The 22,374-nt window shown below is 34.9% G+C and overlaps 1 protein-coding gene across 1 annotated transcript in view; it reads right to left on the reverse strand.

The window, feature by feature from the left end:
• LOC105500031 (hydroxysteroid 17-beta dehydrogenase 4) overlaps positions 1-22,374 on the reverse strand; it is an 88,956-nt gene that overhangs the window by 33,928 nt on the left and 32,654 nt on the right. The window contains exons 9-14 of the mRNA XM_011772932.2: positions 16,682-16,773; positions 14,012-14,036; positions 12,281-12,409; positions 9,580-9,680; positions 6,681-6,917; positions 3,975-4,026 (exon numbers count right to left, since the gene is read on the reverse strand). Of these exons, the coding sequence (XP_011771234.2) occupies positions 3,975-4,026; positions 6,681-6,917; positions 9,580-9,680; positions 12,281-12,409; positions 14,012-14,036; positions 16,682-16,773 (636 nt within the window). The remainder of the gene's footprint in view (positions 1-3,974; positions 4,027-6,680; positions 6,918-9,579; positions 9,681-12,280; positions 12,410-14,011; positions 14,037-16,681; positions 16,774-22,374) is intronic.

The raw sequence follows: 22,374 nt of genomic DNA on the forward strand, positions 1-22,374 counted from the left end.
CCCACCATGGCACGTGTATACCTGGTTAACAAAACTGCACGTTGCGCACATGCACCCCAGAACTTAAAGTATAATAAAAATAATAATAATGTTCCTGAACTCACTAGAAAAAATAATTCAACATTAAAAGCAGTCAGAATACCTGAATCACTAAATTTCAAACATCAATATTTCATACATTAGATTTTTTTAAATAACCATTGGCAATGTCAAGGATCCCTCTTGGTCTCTTTTGACCCTGTTATTCAACAAACATTTGTTAAGCATACAACCAATACCATTTACCCCATTTCTTCTTAAATTTCTATTCAACACAGTACTGTAAGTCCTACCCAGAGCAATGAGGCAAGAAAAAAAATTTTTTTTAAGACATCCAAATAGGAAAAGAAGTCAAATTATCTCTCTTCACCAATGATATGATTCTATACCTAGAAAACACTAAAGACTCCATCTACCAAAAGGCTCCTAGAACTCATAATGAGTCAAGTAAAAGTTTCAGGATACAAAATCAATGAACAAAAAAAAGAGTAGCATGTCCATACACCAATAATATTCAAGCTGAGAGCCAAATCAAGAATGCAATCTCATTTACAATAGCCACAAAAAAAAAAAAAAATATCTAGGAATACATCTAACCAAGGCGGTGAAAGATCTCTATAGGAGAACTATATAAAACACTGCTGAAAGAAATCACAGATAACACAAACAAATGGAAAAACATTCCATACTCATGGGTTGGAAGAATCAATATTGTTAAAATGGTGGTACTATTCAAAGCAATCTGCGGATTCGATGCTGTTCCTATGAAACTACCAATGTCATTTTTTACAGAATTAGAAAATATTATTCTAAAATTCATATGGTACCAGAAAGAGCTAGAATAGTCAAAGCAATCCTAAGTAAAAAAAACAAAGCTGGAGGTATCACATTACCTGACTTGAAACTATACTATAAAACTACAGTAAACCAAAACAGCATGGCACTGGTACAAGAAAAGTCCAGTGGAAAAGAACAGAGAACCCAGAAGTAAATACACACACCTACAACCATCTGATCTTTACAAAGTTGACAAATACAGGGAATGGGGAAAGGACTCCCTATTCAATAAACGGTGCTGGGATAACTGGCTAGCCATATGCAGAAAAATGAAATTAGACTCCCACCTTTCATCATATACAAATATTAACTCAAGATGGATTAAATATTTAGATGTAAGACCTCAAAGTATTAAAATTCTAGAATAAAACCTAGGAAATACCATTCTGGACATCAGCCTTAGGAAATAATTTATGGCTAAGTCCTCAAAAGCGATTACAACCAAAACAAACATTAACAAGTAGGACCTAATTAAACCATGAACAGAGTAAACAGACAACCTAAAGAATGAGAGAAAATATTCTCAAACTATGTATCCAACAGAGGTCTAATATCTAGAATCTATGAGGAACGTAGTTCAACAAGCAAAAAACAAATAATCTCATTAAGAAATGGGCAAAGGACATGAACAGACACTTCTCAAAAGAAGACACACAAGTGGTCAACAAACAAAAAAAAATGCTTCACAACACTAATCATCAGAGAAATGCAAATCAAAACCACAATGAGACACCATCTCACATCAGTCAGAATGGCTATTACTAAAAAGTCAAAAAAATAACAGATGCTGGTGAGGCTGCAGATAAAAGAGAACATTTACACACTGTTGGAGAGAATGTAAATTAGTTCAGCTACCACGAAAAGCAGTCTGGAGATTTCTCAAAGAACTTAAAACAGAACTATCATTTGACCCAGCAATCTCATTACTAGCTATACACCCAAAGGAAAAGAAATCATTCCACCAAAAAGACACATGCACTCATATGCTCACTGCAGCACTATTCACAATAGCAAAGACAGGGAATCAATCCAGGTGCCCATCAATGGTGAAATGGATAAAGAAAATGTGGTACATAGATACCATGGAATACTACACAGCCATGAAAAAGAACAAAATCATGTGCTCTGCAGCAACATGGATGCAGCCGGACATCATTATCCTAAGCGAATTAATGCAGGAACAAAAAACCAAATACCACATGTTTTCACTTACAAATGGGAGCTGAACTCTGGGTACACGTGGACATAAAGATAGGAACAACAGACAATGGGGACTACTAGAATAGGGAAAGCAAGACCTGAAAAACTACCTGTTAGGTACTATGCTCACTACTTGAGTGATGGGATCTTTCATATCCCAAACCTCAGCATCACACAATACACCCATGTAACAAATCTGCACAGGTACCTCTTAAATCTAAAATAAAACTTAAAATTATTTTTAAAATAATAAAGTTTTATAAAACCAAAAAAAAAAAAAAAAAAAACCAGACAGAAAAGAAAGTACTGCTGTGAGGTTTCCTTCACTCCTTCTAGTGGTTATTTTTAACATGATGAGGGTAAGTCAGCCTATGACACTACCACTATAGCCAACAAATGAGCCATTAAGAGATGTTGCTATCAGTCTCCTGATGCTTGACACTCTATGCCTCATCAATTTGTGTGTTTTGTAAATAGTAGTAGATTATAAACAGTAGTCGTGACCTTGGTTTTCTGCAGTTTAAAAGGTTCCAAACCACAAGCATATCATATTTTAAACATTCACATTTACTAGTAAATTTTAAAACTACTTAAAGAAAATGCACAGGCTCTACTGAGAAAAAATAATTCATGAGAAATATAACTTGAGGCTAAGGAGGTAAAAAAATTAAAAAGTTATTCTCTACACCTTCCTATTCACATCACTGTTCAGTTATAAACACTCTGGAGTACACATCTAATTTCTCTTTTCGTATTTTAAAATCCCTAATAGCAGAAACCTATCTTACACATTTCTACTTCCCTTATAACAATGGTTTCCAAGTGGATCCATAGGGCTGGTTACATATGAAACCCTAGTCACTGTCACCAACACCACCACCCCACCACATACATACATGCACACATACACACACACACACACACACACACACACACAAATTCCAAGGTTGGGATTGAGAATCTACATTTTAAATTAACAGGTAATATAATGTAATAACTCAGGTGATTTTTATATGCTGCCAGGTTAGAAAATTACCTACTACCTAATACTGTGCCTTGCAAATACTGGATATCCAGCAGATACTTGATCAATGCACAATCACCACAAAGTGTACTGTTTCACATAAAAAGAGCTGTTTTGAAAACTTACACTATAATGCTTACACTGAAATAAAGCTATGCAGCTTCAAGCAATAAAAAATCTCATAATTTTTTTAGAAAAATAAAAAGGTTTAAGAAAAATATTCAAGTAGGATTCTAGCTACTTGCTGACTTCTACATTGTATAATGTGAAATGACAAATATTAACAAAACATTCCTTTTTGTATTCTACCACCTTATATGACCAGAATATAATTAGACAACATTCAAACATCAAAATAGAGAAATAAATATATCAAATTTATAAAGAGATTTACTAAACAAGTAAGATATTATTGAGAAAAGTAAAAATGATTATTAAAGACTTGTTTTTATTTTCTCCAAAATAGAAAAAAAATGAATTACAAGAAATTCTGTATCTTTTAACATTGTTTGCTTTATGAAAATCAGTATAAATACCTGAGAAAAGAACAATAATCCTAAGAACCATAACAGATTATACACAATCACTAAGTTTAGAGCACACACACGAATGTTCCTTTCAGTTGTTAATAACATATACATCAACAGAGATAAATTATGAAATAAATTTTTAAGACTATTAAAGGACAAAGCTTAAGGTGACACAAAACAGGTACTAGTTAACATCAATCTACTCTAATGGCTCACATGAGCATAATAATTTGTGATATGTTTTATTAGGTCACTCTATACCAGTTTAACACACTGATGTTATTTAGAAGGTTAATCAGGAAATAAAAGTATGGTATTATGGAATTGGTATATCAATAACTCACCTGCTCTGGGAAGTGGTTTATATAACTCTAAGTATTGCTCTCCATGAAGAACCTAAGTTAGGGTAAACAAAATTTCATTAGCAAACTTTCTTGCTCCACAGGTTCTGCCTGTGGATACTGCTACTCGCCAGTGACACTTTACTGTCCACAGGTTCACATTTCTTCCCAAGTTATCTATCTCCGTTTGTCTTCTTCTTCTTAATCATGTGATTCAAAAATAATCAATCCCCCAATCTCAAGACAGTCAGCTCTTCTGGAGCAGAGAAGATATATTTGTGTTCTTTCTTGGCATTCATAAAGTCTTGCTGACTGTTAATTACATATTATTTGCCAAGAGACAATAAACTAGGCTGTATTCCCAGAACTTATAACAGTGCCTGGAACACAGCGGCCATCCAATAAATATTCATTGAATAAGAATGAACAAATGGGCCAGTGCTAGTAATTTCAGGTCACATATACCAAATACAAATGACACAACTAAACACAAAGAAAAACCTTACAACCATGTTCAAAATGAAAGCACTGTCAATGTGAATATCCCTTTCTTGTAATACTTTGTAAATTATCTACAAAGAGTAGATACTAAGGATACTGTGTAACTTAATAGCCACTTAACCTCAATGTATCAAACAAAGAATGCACCAAGGTATGTAGGAAAACAACAGGACAGGAAAACCAAAACCTGAAGCATACACTCAAATGACCCCACTTTCACTGCAGAGGGCCAGTTTTCCAGTCTTCCTCAGAATGAAGAAGAAGAAGAAAGAAGAAGAAAGAAGAAGGAGGAGGAGGAGGAGGAAGAGGAGGAAGGGGAGGGGAGGGGAGGGGGAGGGGGAGGAGGAAGGAGAGAACAAAGAAGAAGAAGAAAGAAGAAGAAAGAGGAAGAAGGAAGAAGGAAGAAGAAGGAAGAAGGAAGAAGGAAGAAGAAGAAGAAGAAGAAGAAGAGGAGGAGGAGGAGGAGGACGACGACGACGACGACGAAGAAGAAGAAGTGGTTGATGAGAAGACAAATGAAGGTCGGCCTTACTGTGTCACACACCCTGAAAAACTCAAGGTAAGAAGACTAGGATTCAACTTCCAAGATGTATGAATACCATTTACAATTTCCAATTGTTAGGGGGAATTTTGAAACATTTGTTTTAACTTTTTGCATTTACACTGTTCAAAGTATACAGCAACTAACCATGGGAGTGTGAATGAAACAGCAAACTGCCCAGCACATATTTCTTGTCTTCCTCCCAACTTCATGAAACACTCTAATAAAATAAGTGGCCATCAACTTAGAGCAGCAATGAACTAACTGATCCACCAGTAAATAGGTTCTCCAATCAGTCAAAGTTACAGATACCAGCTCACAGCCCCATGATTCAAACATTATTACCAGGCTCATGACCTGAATCTTACTCCAAGAAATAAAATATCCCCTATCTCAAAGAACTTCTCACCATTGTTCACTCCTCTTTCTTGACACACTTTATTCATTTGGCTTCTCAAATACCCCATTCTCCTGATACTCCCCACACCTCATCAACCATTCCTGTTCAGTCTCTTTTTGCTAGTTCCTCTGCATCTCTTCACCCTCTCAACATTGCAGGGCCTCTAAACTCAGGCCTTTTCTCCACTTACTCTCACACATTAGGTGACTTCATCTAATCTCCAGTCTTTAAACATCACCTAAATGCTAAGGACCCAGTTAGACCCCTCCCTGAACTCTAGACTCATATATATTCAACTGTCCATTCTTACATTTCTACTTAAATGTGTAACAGGCACCTCAAACATATTTAAAACCAACTCCTGATCAACTCCACCTTAAAATAAATGTGTATGTATAAATTACACATAATGCCATATGTAACTACTATACATATTAAATACACTGTACATAATTATACATTACATACAGATATGTGTAATGTATAATTATATACAAGGTATATATATGCACCCATATATGTGTGTGTATATATATATCATTCCAGTTATCCAGAACAAACATCTTCATCCCTGACTCCTCTTTTCTAACCCTCATATGCAGCACTTTTACTTGGATTACTATAATAGACTCTTAAGTGGTTTCTCTGCTTTCATGCTTGGCTCCCCTATAACCTATTCTCCAACAATAGCAAGCTTGAGGCAGTGTGTGAACATACCCAGATCATGTCACTACTCAGCTCAGACTGACAAATGGTTTCCCATGTTCATCAAAGTATATGCTGAAATCTTTACAATTACTCCATGGCCTTCTCCTACCATTGGCCCCTTGCTCACTCTATAGCTATGCTGGCCCTATTACTGTTCCAAAAACAAACCAAGTGTGTGCTATTTGCCTTACATACTCCTCCCTGGCTTGCTTCTTCACCAATGTCATGAGGTGAGAACTATCATATCCATTTTATAGATAAGGAAACTGAAGCCTAGAGATGTTATTTGTCAAGTAAATGGCAGAGAGAGGATAAATAATATTATGCCAGGGTTATAGGACTACACGTACTTACTATTTTCTTCTTTTTGCTGGCATTTTAAACAAACTCTCCCCTTTTTCTTAAAAAGAAAAATCAAAAGATATGCTAAACTAACCACTATAAATAATTATATAAATATATATATGCACACTACACACATATACATATAAGGTATGACATTTATGAATAATATTTACAGAAATAGAAAAGCAAAATAAAGGTTTCTTATTAGGCATACCTTTGCAAAGTTGATTGAAAGCCCAGGAATTTCTGCTAATCCTCCACCCATTAGAGACTTCTGACCTATGATAACTCCGAAGGTGGGCAAACAGGAGAAATCAGAACTTCCTTCATAAACAAATTTCAAATCTTTTGGATCCTTGATTGATGCTCCCACTCCAAGGGCATACATAATAGCTTCTAGTTCCGTATAAGCATAAGAAAACGGAGGGAGTTTCTGGCCAATAGCTCCAGCCTACAGGACAGTTTTAAAAAGTAATTTATTTCATTGATAACTTTTCAAAACTATTAACTTCTTACATACCTAGTTTTGTTTTTGAATAGATGCGAATACAATGTCAGTGAATTTGATGGAGCATAATTATTGCAATTATATTTGATTTTTTTAATAGAAACTAATTAGGTAATCTGTAGAAAAGGACTTCTTTACAATTAAGAACTTTTTTATTGCTTGCTTCTTGCTAACAGATAGTATGCCTCATACTCAACTTTCCTGGCTCTTATTCAGCAATTATTAGCTACCGAAAAAACTAAAAAAAAATGAATTTTTAGCTCATAAGATCTAATGTATAAAATTCGCTGTAAACAGATGAGTAAAACGCTGCTTAATGAATGTAAATTTGATTGCCTCATAATGGTTTTGGTTTGTTTGTCTGTTTTGAGACAGAGTCTCGCTCTGTCACCCAGGCTGGAGTGCAGTGGCGAGATCCTGGCTCACTGCAACCTCTGCCTCTCGGGTTCAAGCGAGTATCCTGCCTCAGCCTCCCAAGTAGCTGGGACTACAGGCCCATGCCACCACATCCGGTTAAATTTTTTTTATATTTTTAGTTGAGACGGGGTTTCACCATGTTGGCCAGGCTGGTCTGGAACTCCTGACCTCTTGATCCACCCGCCTTGGCCTCCCAAAGTACTGGGATTACAGACGTGAGCCACTGCGCCCGGCCCCTCATGATGTTTTAAAGTAAAATAAAATTTAACTTGAATTTCCTTCCCAGGAATATCCTTTGTCTAACTGGATATTGTCTTTTTCTACTTAGTGATAATACACGTAGCTAATAAGTGAAGTACATATTGGGGTTATAAAAGAATAATGTCCAATTTTTCAATCATTTTTATTCAAAAGTAAAAGTCAGCAAACAAGCACCAGGAGCTAAAATGGTTTATATAGGTTGACTAAAAATAAGAAAAACAGAAAGAATATGTAATAGAACACAAGCACTGTGCAGCCCACAAAGCCTAAAATATTTACTATATGGCCCTTCATCAAAAAGGTCTGCCAACCCTTATTTTAAGGAAAAATCACATTTATATACTGACTATATTCTCAGGCTTAAAATTAGAATTTTAATTTTCTTTATCACAATGCCTACTATAGGTTACAAAACACCAGAATCTAATATGGCAAACGACTTACTTCCTCCTATTTATCCAGTACAGTTTTTTTTTAAGAAAGGATACAAACAGGAACAGTAAATAGGCAAATTTCACATGAGCTATAATCACAATCGTTCTCGAATTTCTGACACAATGGGAAGCATTTTACTTGCAGCCATGTTGAAATAGTTCTAAAATACTATATTGATGCTTCCCTTAAAAGAAATGGACCCAAAAGAGCACTAAACTAGATAGATATCCTTTTCTAAAGAGTTAGAAAATGTTACTAAAGTAGGATTATTGATGGTCAAGAAAAAATAATACTTGTCATACAGTTAGATACAGAAATCTAATTGTACTGAAAAAGTAAAAGTTTAATATTTGAGCTTATGTTCAAATTCTATCAATATTTAGTACATATTTTATATACAGTTTTATCATCACTCATTTAGCAATAAATAGCTTAGAAAATAATTTTTGTATGTGAAAAAAGTTGCAAAATTATTTACATTTCAAAAAAAATGTTGCTGATTATAGGCACTTCACTTTCAACATAGAGGTTTAAAGCCTTGTGTGCGTTAGGCAAAGGGGTAAAAAACACAACAAAGAACCTGGGAGCATAAAACCTCCAGGAGTCATGGTGTCATAGTCTCCCCTCCCAAATACAAATTCCCATACAACTCAAATCTACCTAAAGCCAATTTAAAGTTATCCTTAAAGAGATAAAGAGCTATGAATGGGTAGAATGAGAAATGTATATGGAAGACAGTCCAGGCAGGCATAGATATCAGGACTAGATATCAGTTTAGCCACCAGTCATTTTATCGACAGTTGAGATAATCCCTTTTTTTCTCTTCTATCCAGTACCTCCCTGAGTCAATTTCCAAACAGCATTGCAGAGGGTGAAAATGAGGTTGGCTAATGCACCACTCAGGCAGCTAACTTGATTCGTTACACCCCCTGATGGAGCCTACCAAAAATTATATGTAACTAAGGAGTATCCCTCTGAAAAGTTCATGATAAGCTTTCAGCAGCTGTTTCTAACCAGGAGAAGCTGAGTGGGTTACCTCCATTCTCCAAGCCCCACTCAGCTACTAGGTAAAACCTTGGAGACTGATACCCAATCGCTCTGATCTCCTTTCCCACTAGGGAAAAGAAATGTATGGTATACAGTCCAGAGAAATCCAAGAGAGGGAAAAGGAGAAATTAAAAAGACGAATAAAGTACTCCGGACAGCGTTAGAATTCATCCTGAGCCACCTCTTCATGTGGCTCAATCGTCCTGAATTCTCTGTATGTTGAAATCAGGCTGTATGCTATAAAGTCAATCATAAATGATTTCTGAATAAATCCTCTATTTTAAATTATCTGTGCCACTGCTTCTCTCCATTATTAGTGACTGAAAGAAAGTAACTGCGTCCAAAAGAAAAAAGAAAGAAATGGGAGAGGAAGAAAGCAGGGAGGGAGGAAGGGAGGGGAAAGTCTCCAGATAAGGCAAAGGCTTTAGGCTTTTTTCCCACTTACAAATCCTGATGTTGCTGTAGACGTTGCATGACTAGTATGATTTGCTGAAACTCCTTCTGAATCTATTTTACTTAGAACTTCAATTATACTGCCAGTTGATTCTAAAATTAAAAATGAAAAACAAAAAAAATAAAGCTTTGTTAAAGATGTGACTAAGAAAAGCTACAATATGCTACATAATTATTCCTATAACATTCAGCAAACCTGCTACAGAGCCTCCATTGCCACTCATGAACTGAATGTATTATGATAGACTATTGAAGGAAAAAAACTGCGAAAGATTGAAATTGACCAAACATAAATGGACATCTTCAATGAAATACAAGGCATTGTCTAGCATATCCTTCCCTGGTTATCTGATTCTAAGGGGGCTCTAGGGCTTTCCAAAGTCTTTAAGCTATTTTACAACCTTTAAAGAGAAATACTTGTCTATAGACATGCAATTTGTCTGGAGAGATCACTGATTCCTCTTCTCAACTGATTTCCATTCTTTCCAAGATGAAAGAATACTGAGATTACCTCTTCACCCCCACTCCCAGTTCTCTGTACAAGTAATAGCTCTGAAGATAGTACCAAAAATTCTTTCAGAGAAAATCATCATCAAAACCAATGACTCCAGACAGGGATCAAAAGCGGCTGTTCTGTGGGTCTAAAAGGTTAACAAAGGAGGCTCATGGGGCATCCACATACCATAAGATATTCTGAAGGCCCTGGGACCTTTCTAACAAACCTAAGCGACATGGGCTTCCTTCTGAACTCAGACAAAACCATAACCAAGGCCGGGCGCAGTGGCTCACCCCTGTAATCTCAGGACTTTGAGAGGCCAAGGCTGGCAGATCACTTGAGGTCAGGAGTTCAAGACCAGCCTGGCCAACATGGTGAAATTTTACAAAAATTAGCCAGGCATGGTGGCACACGCCTATAATCCCAGCTACTTGAGAGGCTGAGGTGGGAGAATCGCTTGAACCCGAGAGGCAGAGGTTGTAGTGAGCCGAGATCACACCACTGCTCTCCAGCCTGGGAGACAGAATGAGACTCCATCCTAAAAAAAATAAATAACCAAACTACAGAGTCTGAGAAGACCAGAGATATCTGCCATTCCTGATGACAGCAGTAGAGCAGTTTCTTGCCTATTAATCTTCCCCCTACCATTCCATTCATATTGCTACCTAGAGGGAAGGCTATTTATTTGAAAGGCGCCTCCTTTCAGAAATAGACAACTTGAATTACTTCTTGGCTCAAACAGTGGCTAGTTTAGTTTTTCTGGGATTTAATTCCATCATTTGTAAAATAAAAATACAAGAAGAGATGCTCTGGAACTTCAATTCTTATCAAAAAGATCATTTTTTTAAGTTGTGCTTCAGATAGAGGTATCTTTTTACTTATAATTAGTTATAATAATTCAATTAGTTGGCTTTTTAATAAGTTTAACACTTTTGAGGCAGAAATACTTTTTGAGATAGATATCAGAGGAAAGCTTTTACTATACTTTTCTTTCATTTGTTTTCATGGATAAGTGACTGTTATTCACAGAATAAATTTCTCAAATGTCTAAATATAAAATACAAAAATGTTACCATTTATGACATAACAATCATGTTATCATCTGATTGAGAATAAATATAATGAAAATTTCAATAAGTATTCCAGTAGGTAGGAAGGTATCAATAAGGAGAAAAAAAAACAGAGTAGTCATTTTTCAAATATATTCTTCTATCAAACTTTAAATATTACATCACTATGAGAAAAAAAGGTTTTTTTAATAAAATGACCCTGACTCATGATCTTTTCAGAAAAATATTTCAAATTTCATATATTACATGCATATGTGAGTTACACTAGAAAAAAATAATCTGACTTTTATTTGGTTATCTATTTCTGTGGCATATTATAGGAGATTAAATAATTCAAGTTAATAAGCAATTATTAAGTCCCTTCTATGAGTTCAGCACTATGCTAACACCAAATATATACAAGAAGTACATACAAGATACAGTCTCTGCCTCAAAGGAACTTACCAGGCAATTAAGAAACCATACATGCATGAAACAAAAGAAGTGGAGAACAGTTATAGTTAGATGCTCAAGTGCTAAGAGTTCAGCTAACAGAAAGATTAATATACCCTAGACTAACTGGGCAGGTTTTGTTGAACATCTGGGGCTTGAGTTTTTCTAAAGAAGCATTAAGATTAGCAGAGGAGATAAAAGGTAGAAGTAGTATGTTAGAAAAGCAGAGAAACAGTAGCAAAGACAAAGCACTGAAACAAAGCCACATTTATGCCCCAAACAGAAAAGAGCTGAGTCTAAAAAATAAAAAGGCTTAATCTTTTTGAGAAAGAAAGAAAGAAAAATATGGTAAGATTGGGAGCATATGGGTAGATAATGGAAGACTCTGAAACCAACCACCAGCGCGGATGTCAGTGCATTCAGTACAAATGAGTAAACATTTTATGCCATCCATCCCCCAATCACACATAAACCCAGAAAACAGGATAATAATAAAGCTGAAAAATTGACAGTGAGAAATAACATAAATATCTTAAATGTGAAGAGCTCTAATACCTACTAGAGCAGAAAATATGCTATAGATGATTCAAGTGTCTTAGCACTACAGTTAACATAGAAGACAATTCCATAAGAGAGGAAAATGCTTGCTGCCCCTGATTCGCCAACCAGAGCTAACTGATGGGGACGCTCTTTACCTTGGATACTCTGAGGCTTGCTGGCATTCTCAAAGTCACAGATCTTCTTCCAGTTAGCCTTCACTGCCTCAGGAGTCATTGGGTGATTCTTTTGTCTTACAATAGCTCCAAGAGTCCTCTCCCAGCGTACTGGTTATAGAAACAAAACTAACATACTGAGCACGTAGTTGAGACACAGAAAGTAAGATGCATAAGAACCCTTTCATTTTTTAAGAGAACGGAAATTCAGAAAAAAAGGGATTCTAACTCCTAAAGAGTTTGACTATAACCCTTAAAATGAAATTTTCCTAACAAACGCATTAGGATAATTTCAAGATAAATTTGAAGCCGAAGGGAAAAATTTCTCCTCTAACTATGCTAGACAGTACTAAAGGTAAAATGTTATGCTGTATGTGAAAAGGTTTAATTATATAATAATCACATCAAAAGACTGACTTTACGACCACAGATCTCCCAAGTAATATACTTCATTCTTCTTGTTTACAAAATGAAGATAACTGAATAGAGCTTTGCTGAGTTAGCAAACTGAAGACTAATAGTAAATAATAGGTCAAAGACTTCAGTTAACAAAAAATTAGTGTAACAGGTGGCCCCAAATAATTCTCCCTTACCTTCTCTTTGCTCTACCTCTATTTCCACAAGAAGTCAGTTAGAATGCACAGATTCATAAAAACCATTACTGCTGCATAAGGAGAATTTTTAACATTGTTTGCTTTTTAAAAACCAGAGAAAGAAATAACTAATAACCTTATTTAAACATAATAGTCAGACATTGATGATTGTTAAACTGAAGATTTGTCTTTGGGAATGACAGAAATGCCTGTGTCTAGAGCTTTCCTATTGATAAAGTGCCAGATATAGCTTTTACTGTAAAGCCTTATGTTCCTTTTTTAAATGAATGTAATAAGACACTCAAAAATGCTTCAAGAATATAAGCCACTTTAACAGAGAAAATGATCATTAATTCTAAAAATATTATACTACTACAGCAATGCCCTCCAGAGATGGCAACTTTTTAAATGATTCAGTTAATTGGATTAATTTTGATACCCATAGCCAACTAAATATAAGTTGAGACACAGACATTTTCACAATTTTTTTAATGCCATAAAGCAGTTCTCAAATTTGGAGTTCACAAGGTTTGAGAGATGGGGTAGGAGAGGGTTGAAGCCAAGTAAATTTACTATTGGGCTAAAGCGGAATAATTCCCATACATCAGCTGCAATTTCTGTCCCAGAAAGTTGTCCAATGTGATTCCTCACTCCCCTTGACATCTCCTACTTCATGGAAGAAAATAATTACATGGGAAAATTGGAGAACTTGCCTGCTGCTCTAGAATAGGCTCAACCCATCTTTTTCCAAAACAGCTTTCCCTCCCACTCATTTCTCTGCTGAAACAGCAAGAACAAGCATGTGGGAAGTCAAAGACATGGGAGGATGATTATCAATATATGCTGTCTGAAGGAATAGCCAGTTCTGAATAAGACAGGACAAGTCCTGAATAAGGACTGCCTACAGGAAGAATAGATAGGGTCTTCAAAGGGCCACAGACCTAAAGCACAATCACAATGTTTAAAAATATCTGTTGCTATAGCAATGTTTAAGTTTGAATATGCAAGCACTATATCCAATGGTTAGGCATTTGACAAAAATCTTACCTACCTCAACTAGATATGTAGGTTTAAAGATAAGGAAATAATCTATACAAACCAAAAACTGAGAGAGACTTACATTTTCCAATCCATCCTGCTCCAACCTACCAAAAAGAGGGGGGAAACATTATACCATCTAATGTGAAATCACTAATACAATTTTTTTTTAATTAAAAAAAGTCAGCTCCTTTACTATTACTATTCAAGGTGACGGGAGATGAAAATAATACAGCTCTATAAAAGTCCACCGGTGTCCATGACTTTGCACTGTTCATGTTATCAGAGCACAAACATAAAACAGCACAATGAAGTAGAAATGCATGTAATAGAAAAGAATGAATCTGATGTCAGAGACCAAGACTTGACACAAATTTGTCTACTGACTACCCTGGCCAAATTATGTGACCTACCTAAATCCAAGTTTCCTCAAATGTAAAATAAAAATGACAGTACATATTTCATGTGGTTACCATGAAGCAAACAATACAAATAGTACACTGCCTAGCATATCATGAGATCAAAATAAATGTCCCTCTTGAAGGACCTACTGAATTACAAAGAAAACCAAAGCCAAATAAAAAGAGTATTTGACTTAGTGAACTACATATACTCATTTTAATGAAACATCTGTATGCACAGATAAGACAAATGACCAAATAATAACTGCTACCCAGGAAGATCAATTTTTCACTTCTATAATTTTTTCTAGAGATCATTCAAGAAAAATCCTAAAAAAAAAAAAAAAAAAAAGTCTGATGTAAAGAAAATCTGTTTGTCATGACTTCAAACACCACAACTACAGCGTACCCAAACTTACCACAAAAATGTCACATGCATAAGATAGAAGAAACGTATCAGCAGACATCTTAGTGGCTCTAAGTTCAAGGGTGTGGCTTCTCATCACCCTTTGCCTCTATATTAATATGCCTACATCTTTTATGATACAACCAGTCAGCCTTGATATAGTTACAGTAGACAAATCAGCAGTGGTTTTGATATCAGGCAAAATAACCACCACTTTTTACTGTATTTTGGAAGTGAAGTAATAAGTTATAAGCTCCTCTCAGGAGCTAAAAATGATTGCTCCAGGTGAGCCAAAAATATTTGTATCTGCCACTCTAGATATCTATCAGAACTTCAAAAAGTGGCAATTTACTCTCAAGGTTTAAGTCAGGATGTTATGCACATCTCGTAGTATATTTTATCAATCATGCATGCCAAATGTTCCTCACTAAAAATGTTCACAATATAGTAAACGAAAACAGCAACATAACAAAACTTCATCTGCAGCATGATCCTAATTGTCTGTGTGTTTGGGTGTATAAAACGCCTGTCTAGGCCGAGCACGGTAGCTCACGCCTGTAATCCCAGGACTTTGGGAGGCCAAGGTGGGCAGATCATTTGAGATCAGGAGTTCGAGACCACCCTGACCAATATGGTAACCCCGTCTCTACTAAAAATTTAAAAATTAGCTGAGCTTGGTGGTGGGTGCCTGTAATCCCAAATACTTAGGAGGCTGAGGCAGGAGAATCACTTGAATCCAGGAGGCAGAGGCTGCAGTGAACCAAGATCATGCCACTGCACTTCAGCCTGGGCAACGGAGCAAGACCCCATCTCAAAAAAAATAAAAGTTAAAACACATATCTAATAAAAGACTGGAAGGAAATACATAAAAATATTAATACTAGTTCTCTCTGGACAGTGATAATGTAGGCAATTTTTATTTTTTTATATGTTCTTATATATTTGAAATTTTCACAAACAGCACATACTATTTTTCTTCACAAAGTTAGTAATAAACATACTTGTAAAAGATAAATAGTTTTTAAAAATTCCTTAATGAGGTAAAAGAACAGCAGGCAAAATTTTGGATTACAGATGCCTTGATATTATTAAATTTTCCTCTTCTATAAAATAGAGTTGTAAAGTTCTTTCTACTTCTAATATGCCACAATTCACATTCAATGAGTCTGATTAGGAAAGTGGAGGTGCATATCTCTGCTTGGAGATATGTAGACTGGTTTTTTTTTCCTTAACTTACCCATCAGCTTTTCATTCAAATGAAATAAGCTAATATATCCCTCACTTTAAATTGAGCCAAATTTCATCAAACAGTGAACAATGGATCTCACTGCATGATGGGATTATGTGCGGATAATTATTTTTATAATAAACATTTAAAGCTTTGAAATAAAGAAAAATAGAAAAGTTTACTTTTTATGTAAAAATAAATAATGTTATATTTATTGACCTATCACACAAGATTAAATTCCTGCTATACTGATAATTAAAATTGGTGGGTGGTGTTATGTATTAGGCCCTATGCCAAGGGTTTAAAATATGACTTGTAGTTATCACAAGGAACCCCAGAAAACTAAAGCTCAGGAAGGTCAAATCAGCAATTCCCAGAATAAGAATTCAAAATCTGGCCTGGTTAACTCTAAACTCCAAGCTTCATCTTTCCACTTTATCACTCAGCTTCTTAAATAATGAAATTTCCCACATTTTGACTGAACACATCAAACCAGCCACATTTCCACTTGGTAGGAATGTTACAAATGTAGAACTAAGTAAAAACAGAATTTATAAAGTTGCTATTACTTTCCAAAAAATGGGTATTAGTCACCACTTTTAATTATAACATAGACACAATATTTAAAAATATACAAGTGATGTCCACTGGTGCAGATTTTTACAAATGTAAGCAACTGGAGAAAACTAATAAGAGAAAACAGGAAGGTGCAAATACCTCAAACAAGCCACCATTCTCCTCACAACTCTCGTGACAAAGCCAAAGGACAAGCGGTGCCACATACTCTGGCTTCAGAGCTTCCACGAGATCTGAAATAAAGAATATACACATAATCTTATCAATCATTTTACTTTCTAATAATTTCTTACTTATAAAAATTATAGGTAATTCAGAGACCTTTAAAATAAGAACAAAATTAGTATGTACATAACTAGTTTAACATTTAAGGCTTTGGGAAGAACTTATTTTAATCTCAACTGAGCCATTTCTAAAGGGCTCTCAAGCTTCTAAAATTGTAAGTATCAGACACACCTTTCCAAGATGAGTAACATATCAACACTGTTCACAAGAAGAAAAGTTAGAACTGCCTAGACAAAGATTGGTGAGCAAAACTGTATTTAACATGAGAAACTTGGGTACCATTCATTCCCAAAATTATTCTATTCTCCCAGCTATTAACAAGAATCTAGAAAACCACAAAACAGCCTAGACCACTATAGTGGCAGAAAATGATTGAGAGTGCTGAATTCTAACCACTAGACCACCAGGGAAGGCAGATAATGATTGAAATAGACCTTGCAGATATCACTGATGAGGGCACAAAGTATAAAAACTACTTTCCCATTGCATATGTTACTTTTTTGACTTTTTAAAAACTAAAATATACTAGTTATACATATTCTGAAGGTACATGTGATATTATGATGCCTTATACAATGTATAATGACCAAATCAGGGTAACTGGTATATCCATCAACTCAAACATTTATCTTGTCTTTGGGTTAAGAACATTACAAATCTTCTCTTCTAGCTATTTTGAAATACACAATAAATTATAGTTAACTATAATTTCTCTGTTGTACTATCAAATACTAGAATTTATTCCTCCTATCTAACTCTACTTTTGTAGTCCTTAACCAACTTCTCTTTCCCATTGCACTCTTTCTGTGAGTAGCTTGGTGAAGCAGAAAGGTGCTACATGAAGAACATGAAGAGTTGGATTCTAGTACTGAACCTGCTATGCAAGCAACTTAAGAACGTGAGTCCATCATTCAACTTCCCTAGGCCTCTATCTTCATTAATAAGCTAGTAATTTAAATACTTCCACTTGCTATTCCACCAAGCTGTTCCAAGGCTCCAATGAGATACAATTTGTATCTTACAATACCTTAAATACCATAGAATTTTATCTAAAAGATCAAATAAATGCAAAAATTGTGAAATGACAAAATACAATTTTGTATTAATGTGTTAAGTAAAAAAGATGGTGTATATAGTCCCTGTAAATTAAAAAGTAGTTGCAAAAATTCTTCACTTTATAGCCTCTAAAAGCTCTCAAAGTACACAAGCATTCCAATGGCACCCTGTTTTCCATTTTTCATCATATGCATGAGGAAAAAACGAAAGGAAGACTCCAGCCATCTCAAATTGTACAATGAAATAAATTATTAACTTAAATACCCATTCATCTCAATACATAACATTGCTCACATTTCCCATATATCTATTGGCAAAACTGAATGCTAAAGGATATTTATGTACAGGGATTTGGATATTTGAGTTGACTAACTTCAAACTGAATGCAAAATAAGCACATCTATAAAATGCAACAGAGTATCTATTACCTTAGGTGAGAAAAGAGAAAAGAACATAAGGCACATAAAAAAAATATGTCTGTCTTGCAGTTTATTTTATGTATTATCGCTAATAATATAAGCAAATATTCTTGCTTTCCAGTTCATTCTCAAACTCCTAGGTTAGCCAGCATCTATTAAACTCAGTTTTATAAATAAAAAACCAACCTCAAGAGAGTAAATAAAAGATAGAGAAGTTCCATAGCTATTAAGATACAAAGTTATATGAAATCAAAAATAGAAAGGTTTACTTACTTAACCCAGTGTTTCTTCCACAATACTAGATGTCAGGATATCTAGCATTACAGTGAGCCAACTACTCTTGAGGAATGCTTCTGCTTCCAGAAATGAGATCCTTTTAAAGCATTACTGAGATAAAAAAGGTATCCTCCAACCAGAAAGAAAAAAAAAAAAAAAAAGAAAAGAGTCCCTAGTGCCTGAGAATGATACAAATAACAGTACTGATACCTAGGTACTCAGAGGTAGGCCAGCATCAAGATGGGGTCCTAAACCTAAACTGTTCTACACTGAACTTCAACTTTTAAGGAAGACTGAAGCAGACCAAAATTGGCTATGCCTCCTGGTAACCAGCAGTAGCAAAGACAGATCCTCTCTGAAGAAAACATTGCCAATTTAGAACACAGAACAAACACAGAATAAGATCAGGTAAAGAGCTAGTAATTAGAAATCATGAAGGAAAGCCACTATGAGAAAAAGTTAAAGAAACAGCAGATTTAAACTACAATGGAATAGAAATGTTGGAATTTAAAATATATTATAAAGAAAAGTTAACTATTAATTAGCATTTGTACCCTTCCTGACTCAACAATTTTACTTCAAAGTATATATCCAAGAAAAGTTATTGTTCTTGTTATCCAGAACACACGTACAAGAATAAAAGCAAATTAATTTAAAAGCAACACATATGTTCATTAATAAGAATTAAATAAATTCACATAATAGTCTTGCAGCAATAAAATTGAATGAGCTACAGCTATATATAAATCTTAGAGCCCTAAAATTGCATGGAAAGACAAAGTACAATTTCCAAAAATTTTTTTAAATGACAAATGTCATAAAGATCAAAAACAAGAAAACCAAACAATAAAGTGTTTGTCCATGTAATTTTTATTTAAAAAAAATTAAAGGTAAGAGAATGAATATTCTCTTTAAGTGATTACCTCTTGGGGGAGGAAATGGGGTGAGGTAAAAAGGTAACAAAAATAGACACAAGTTATGGAAATGCTCCAGCTGGGGGGCCGCATGACAGCATTGAAGATCAAGATGATCTTCAATGACTCCCATGTCCTTTAATTTATCCCTTGTTGTAGTCCTTTTTCACAGTGTACCAAGGCTAGTCTGTGTGATCAATAGGATAGGACAAACGTGATGGTACATCTCTTCTGAAATAGGTTATAAAAGACACTGCAGCTTCTGTCTTGGTGGCCCTCTCTTTCAAATCGTTAGCTCTGGGGAAAGCCAGCTGCCATGTCAAAAGCAGTCCTATGGAGAAGGCCACATGGTGAGAAACTGAGGCCTTCTAACAACAGGTAGGAAGGAACAGAGGCCTCTTGGCAACTACCATGTGCACAAATGGTCTTGGAAGTAAATCCTCCAAGCCAAGTTTTCAAATGACTACAATGCCAGCAAACATCTTCATTAAAACCTCATTAAAGACCTAGAAGCAGAACCTCCTCGTTAGGCTAAAATTCCTAGTGACCCCAGAAATTGAGTGAGATAATAAGTGTTTGCTGTTTTAATCCACTAAGTTTTAGAGTAGTTTACTACACAGCAGGAAATAACTAAAACAGCTTGGAAAGTTAGTTCCTGGATACTCATTATAGGGTTTTATTTTATTTCATGTAAGAAACATGTAAGTTATACACATTATTTTTCATGTATCAAGTATATTTCAAAGGGGAAATGAAATAGCAAAAATGTCTCCACGCATTACTCATAATATCTGGTTCTTTAACAAATAATTCCTTTAATTGCCCATAAGGAAATATTTTAGAGGAGGAGAAGAAAAGCTTCGGGTCAAAATAAATTTTCAGATATTCTAAACTATAAAAGAGTAAGAAAAAAGCAGAATAAAAATAATGGAATTATAGGACTAGAAACAATAGTCCCAAAATTAAAGGAAATTTTAAAATGATCTATAACTCTCTTACTTTGTGGAAGAGAAAACAGATCCAGAAAGATTAAGTCATTTGTCTAAAGGAGACTTTATTTTCTAAACTTCTTTTACTACAGCATGGTAGGCATAAAGGATTAAACATTTACTTAACGGTTTAGTGGTCCAGATCTGTTCAAATAAATGGCAGCATATTCCCAAAGAAAAACAAATTTAAAACCTAAAGTTTTAAGTACTTTCTTGAAAATGTACTGCTTCCCAAAGAGTCTAGAACCCACAGCAAAAAGTGACTAAAGGTAGAAATCTAACAAAGGGATGATCAGCACAAATTCTAACTAGTGGTTTGTCTCTTGATATGAAGCAGGGGGGTAGAAAGAAGGTACAAAGTTAGATGCAAGTTATTGGCAATGTTCCAATTCTTGGGTTGAGAAGTGAGTTTATGAATATTCGATACATTTTTATGCTTTACTTCTTGTATCTATAACCTATACTGTTTTGTGCCTATATAGTATCATATTTAAAAGGAAACAAATAAAGTGTATATCTTTCACATAACATGATTCTTTAACAAGAATTCCTTTGACATGACCATGAGAACATAAAAGAGTTTTTAAAGAATACGAGGCTTTAAAAACGGCTCTGCTGTCAAGGAAACGGGAAAAAAATTAGATCTCAGGTCCAAATAGGTATTCTGCACTAAAGAAAATTGGTTAGACACAGCTCTTGGCAAAGGCTGCAAAGTACTGCTGTAGTATTACAAATCCCAAGTTCTAAAATGAATGTTAGTTCAAATATGGAAAATAAATGGTACTGTAAGTATTTGTGTTCCATCGAGTAGCTAATTTTAAAATAATTCCATCAATTATTTTGTACCATTTCACAGAAGCTACTTTTAAAGTATTATGTAAATCTTCTTTACAGAAATATATAAAAACCAAGAGTACCAAAAACTACAGTTCTCCATAGTCAACTAATATATATATATATATATGTAAAGAAAGGTAGGCTCTCAATTATCCATTTAAATTTTTAAAGAAAGTTGAAAGACTTACACTATCTCATTCCAAGACTTAATAGAAAACTAGAATAATCAAAACATCCTGATATTGCTGAAAGGACAGGCGCACAGATCAATGGAATAGAACAGAGAAGCCAGAAATAGACCCAGGGGTAAGTATTTGATTGATTTTCCACAAAGGTGCAAAGACAACCCAAATCAAGAATGAAGAATAGTCTATAGAACAAAAGAACTAGATTCTTGAACAAACAAACAGTTTTTCTTTTTAAGACAGGGTCTCAGTCCTTTACCCAGGCGGGAGCGCAGTGGTGCAACCATAGCTCACTGCAGCCTCAAATTCCTGGGCTCAAGAATCCTTTCACCTCAGCCTTCCAAGTCGCTGTGACTACAGGCACAAACCACTCTGTCCAGCTTGACTTTTTTTCAAAAAGGGAAGATGAACTACTATGTGTTAAAGGAAACTTAAGAGCTATAACAACAAAAATGCCTGTGGACCTTGTTTGGATCCTTAGCGGAATAAACCAACTCTAAAAATCTCTCTTTCAAGACAACTAGAAAATTTTAATATGAATTTGGTATTAGGGGATATTAGCAAGTTATTTTGTTTGGTTATGATAATGGCATTGTGGTTACGTGTCCATATCTGTTAGATATTCATTTCCAAGTGTTCATTAGGTGAAATACAATGTCTAGGATTTACTCTGAAATACTGCAGAAGAAAAAGGAGAAGGTGATCAAAAAATGCAACAAAATTGGCTGTTGACCATTTGCTGAAGCTGAATAATGGGTACAAATGGTTCTTAACTTTCTTTACTCTTATGTATGTTAGAAAGCTACACAAAAAAGTCTTTTTTTACACAAAGAAACTATGACCATAAAAAGCATTTTTTTAAATTATGGAACA

Source organism: Macaca nemestrina, chromosome 6 (genome assembly GCF_043159975.1).
Source record: "Macaca nemestrina isolate mMacNem1 chromosome 6, mMacNem.hap1, whole genome shotgun sequence".
Classification (NCBI taxonomy): domain Eukaryota; kingdom Metazoa; phylum Chordata; class Mammalia; order Primates; family Cercopithecidae; genus Macaca; species Macaca nemestrina.